A 2,657-nucleotide genomic window follows, 5' to 3' on the forward strand; every position below is an offset into this window, starting at 1 on the left:
CGATAAATATAGGGAGTGGCAACTTTAATTATGTTGAAATCAATTTTGATAATTTACTCCTAATTCCTTTAAAAAAAAATAACAATTTGAGGACAATAGTGAGAAAATCTTCAAATTAACATATCACATGGACAAAATCATGTGAATAGGATATTATTTATCCATTTACAGGACATAATAAAGAATGAATGAAAAATATATTTTTATCTACTCATGTTGCTATTTAGTGTGGGAATCATAACTGATACCACAAAATGACATAAATTATACCCCCAATTATATTGTTGATGCCTTAATAATCTCGAAACTGTGTACAAATCTTCGATGCGACTCCGATTCAGTTCAAATCAAAGTATGTATGTATGAATGCGTTATGATTACACAATTAAAATTGTATTTTATGTTTCGTATAAAAATCATACAACTCAACCGTATTTATAAAGACATACCACTCATGGCTTAGATACAATTTTTGATAACCCAACTTTTTATCACAAGCTCATCTCTAAACGATTTGGTTGATTTAAATACGAAAACACTATAATCGAAATTAACTTGATATTATTCTCACCTGTCATTTCTTGCTTGTTCATTTGGTAAACATTTGAAGATTAGCTAGAAGTACTTAAAGTTGAAACGAGCTAATTAATACCTATAAATAAGTGAATCAGTGATTGATACATGTCAAGAAATATACAGACAGAGATTACAACATTAGAGATTGAGAGATAGGCTTTGATTATCAGCTGCATATCAAAATGGCTCCCGCTGCGACCTGTTTTGATGAAAGCCTTCCAAATCTCCCCAAGGATGGCCGCCCACCCATTACGAGTTACACCCCGAGCATGTGGGGTGATGCCTTCACTTCGTTTTCCTTGGACGATAAGGTTTGTGTACGTAGCTCTTCTATTTGTTTAGGGGGTCTATTGTACAGGGTAAAATTAAATGCAATCGATCCATGCATTTAACATGTCGATTTTATAGCATGATTTTCTTGAATTAGATAATTTTTTTATGAAACTTTATGCATCCCATGTGTTGGTAAACGATGATTGGCTTTTTTGTAGGTACAAAAAAAGTATGCTGAAGCAATTCAAGAACTAAAGCAACAAGCAAGAAGCATGCTGATGACGAAAGGAAGTACAACAATTGAGAAACTAATATTAATTGACACACTTGAGCGTTTAGGAGTGGGATATCATTTTGAGCAAGAGATTGAAGATCAACTTCGAGAAATCTTCTTTTTCCAGTCTCAAGATAAGGACCAAGACAACTATGACTTGTTCGCTACTGCGCTTCAATTTCGTCTGCTAAGGCAACATCGCTATTCTGTCTCTTGCGGTACGTTCCTTTTCTCACTTCATTTGCAATGTATATGTGGTTATTTATATCGAATCAATCTTTTTTTACTCGTCTTATTATTATACGCACACAATATATTATATATATAATGATATTATCTGATGCATCAATTTGAAGTTAACATAGGGGTTAACAGATTAATACCATGCTCGAAAGAAACTTTAAAGGGGCTAAGTACATCAAGTTTTGAAATGCAGTTACGAAGTGACACATCGTGACAAGGGCTTTTTCTAGCAGGCTTTTGTTCATTTAGGCCATACTAATTTTATGAGAAATGAAACAACTTATACGATTTTAACGTGACGTATTTGATCGTCAACCAGATGTTTTCAACAAGTTTAAGGACGACGGCGGCAAATTTGAAGAAACCCTCACTGGTGATGCTAAGGGCCTGTTAAGCTTGTACGAAGCGTCCAACGTGAGGGTTCATGGCGAAGACATATTAGAAGATGCAGTCGCCTTCACAACCCATCACCTAAATCGTATGGTGCAAGAATTAGAGCCCCAACTTCAGTGCCAAGTGAAGAGAGCTCTAGAGCAACCGGTTTATAGAGGCGTTCCAAGATTGGAAGCCCGCCATTACATTTCCTTTTATGAGAGGAACCAATCGAAAAATGAAATACTTCTAAAACTAGCCAAGCTGGATTTCAATTATTTGCAAAATATATATAAGAAAGAGCTCCATGATCTTTCCAGGTGCGCAATACACTTATTATTACATCCATGTATTATTGAACGGTAATAGGTAGGGTAAATCAGCATATTGACTTGTCTTTTCTTTTTACATTTTAAAGGTGGTGGAACGAGCTAGATTTGGTATCAAAACTACCTTATGCGAGAGACAGATTAGTGGAGGACTATTTTTGGGGCACGACTTTCCATTTTGAGGCTCAATACTCTTATTCCCGAATAGCAATTACTAAAAGTATGGCGATGCTTACAATAATGGATGATACATATGATAACTATGCTACAGTTGAAGAAGCTGACCTTTTCACCGAGATCTTGGAAAAGTATAATATATATACTTATTTAATATAATCATTAGAATCATTTACTTGTCCTTGATTGAAAAAATAATACTAATAGTAATACTTTCATCTTGTAATTAAAGATGAATTTGAGTAAAAATTAATGTGATTCTTGCAGGTGGGATATCAATGAACTTGATCGACTTCCAGATTACATGAAAATTATATATAAGTTTATTCTAAATCTATACGCGGACTACGAAGTTGAAGCAGCCAAACAAGGAAAATTATTTGCAGTGCCTTACGCCATAGAAGCAGTAAGGA

At 34.5% G+C, this 2,657-nt stretch overlaps 1 protein-coding gene across 1 annotated transcript in view; it reads left to right on the forward strand.

Moving 5' to 3' along the window:
* The window catches only part of LOC105163682 (gamma-cadinene synthase-like), a 39,554-nt gene continuing 37,491 nt past the window's right edge, over positions 595-2,657 (forward strand). Inside the window, exons 1-3 of the mRNA XM_020694474.1 lie at positions 595-887; positions 1,068-1,341; positions 1,686-2,058. Of these exons, the coding sequence (XP_020550133.1) occupies positions 759-887; positions 1,068-1,341; positions 1,686-2,058 (776 nt within the window). The 5' untranslated portion in view covers positions 595-758. The remainder of the gene's footprint in view (positions 888-1,067; positions 1,342-1,685; positions 2,059-2,657) is intronic.

Source organism: Sesamum indicum, linkage group LG6, assembly GCF_000512975.1.
Source record: "Sesamum indicum cultivar Zhongzhi No. 13 linkage group LG6, S_indicum_v1.0, whole genome shotgun sequence".
In the NCBI taxonomy this organism is placed as follows: Eukaryota; Viridiplantae; Streptophyta; class Magnoliopsida; order Lamiales; family Pedaliaceae; genus Sesamum; species Sesamum indicum.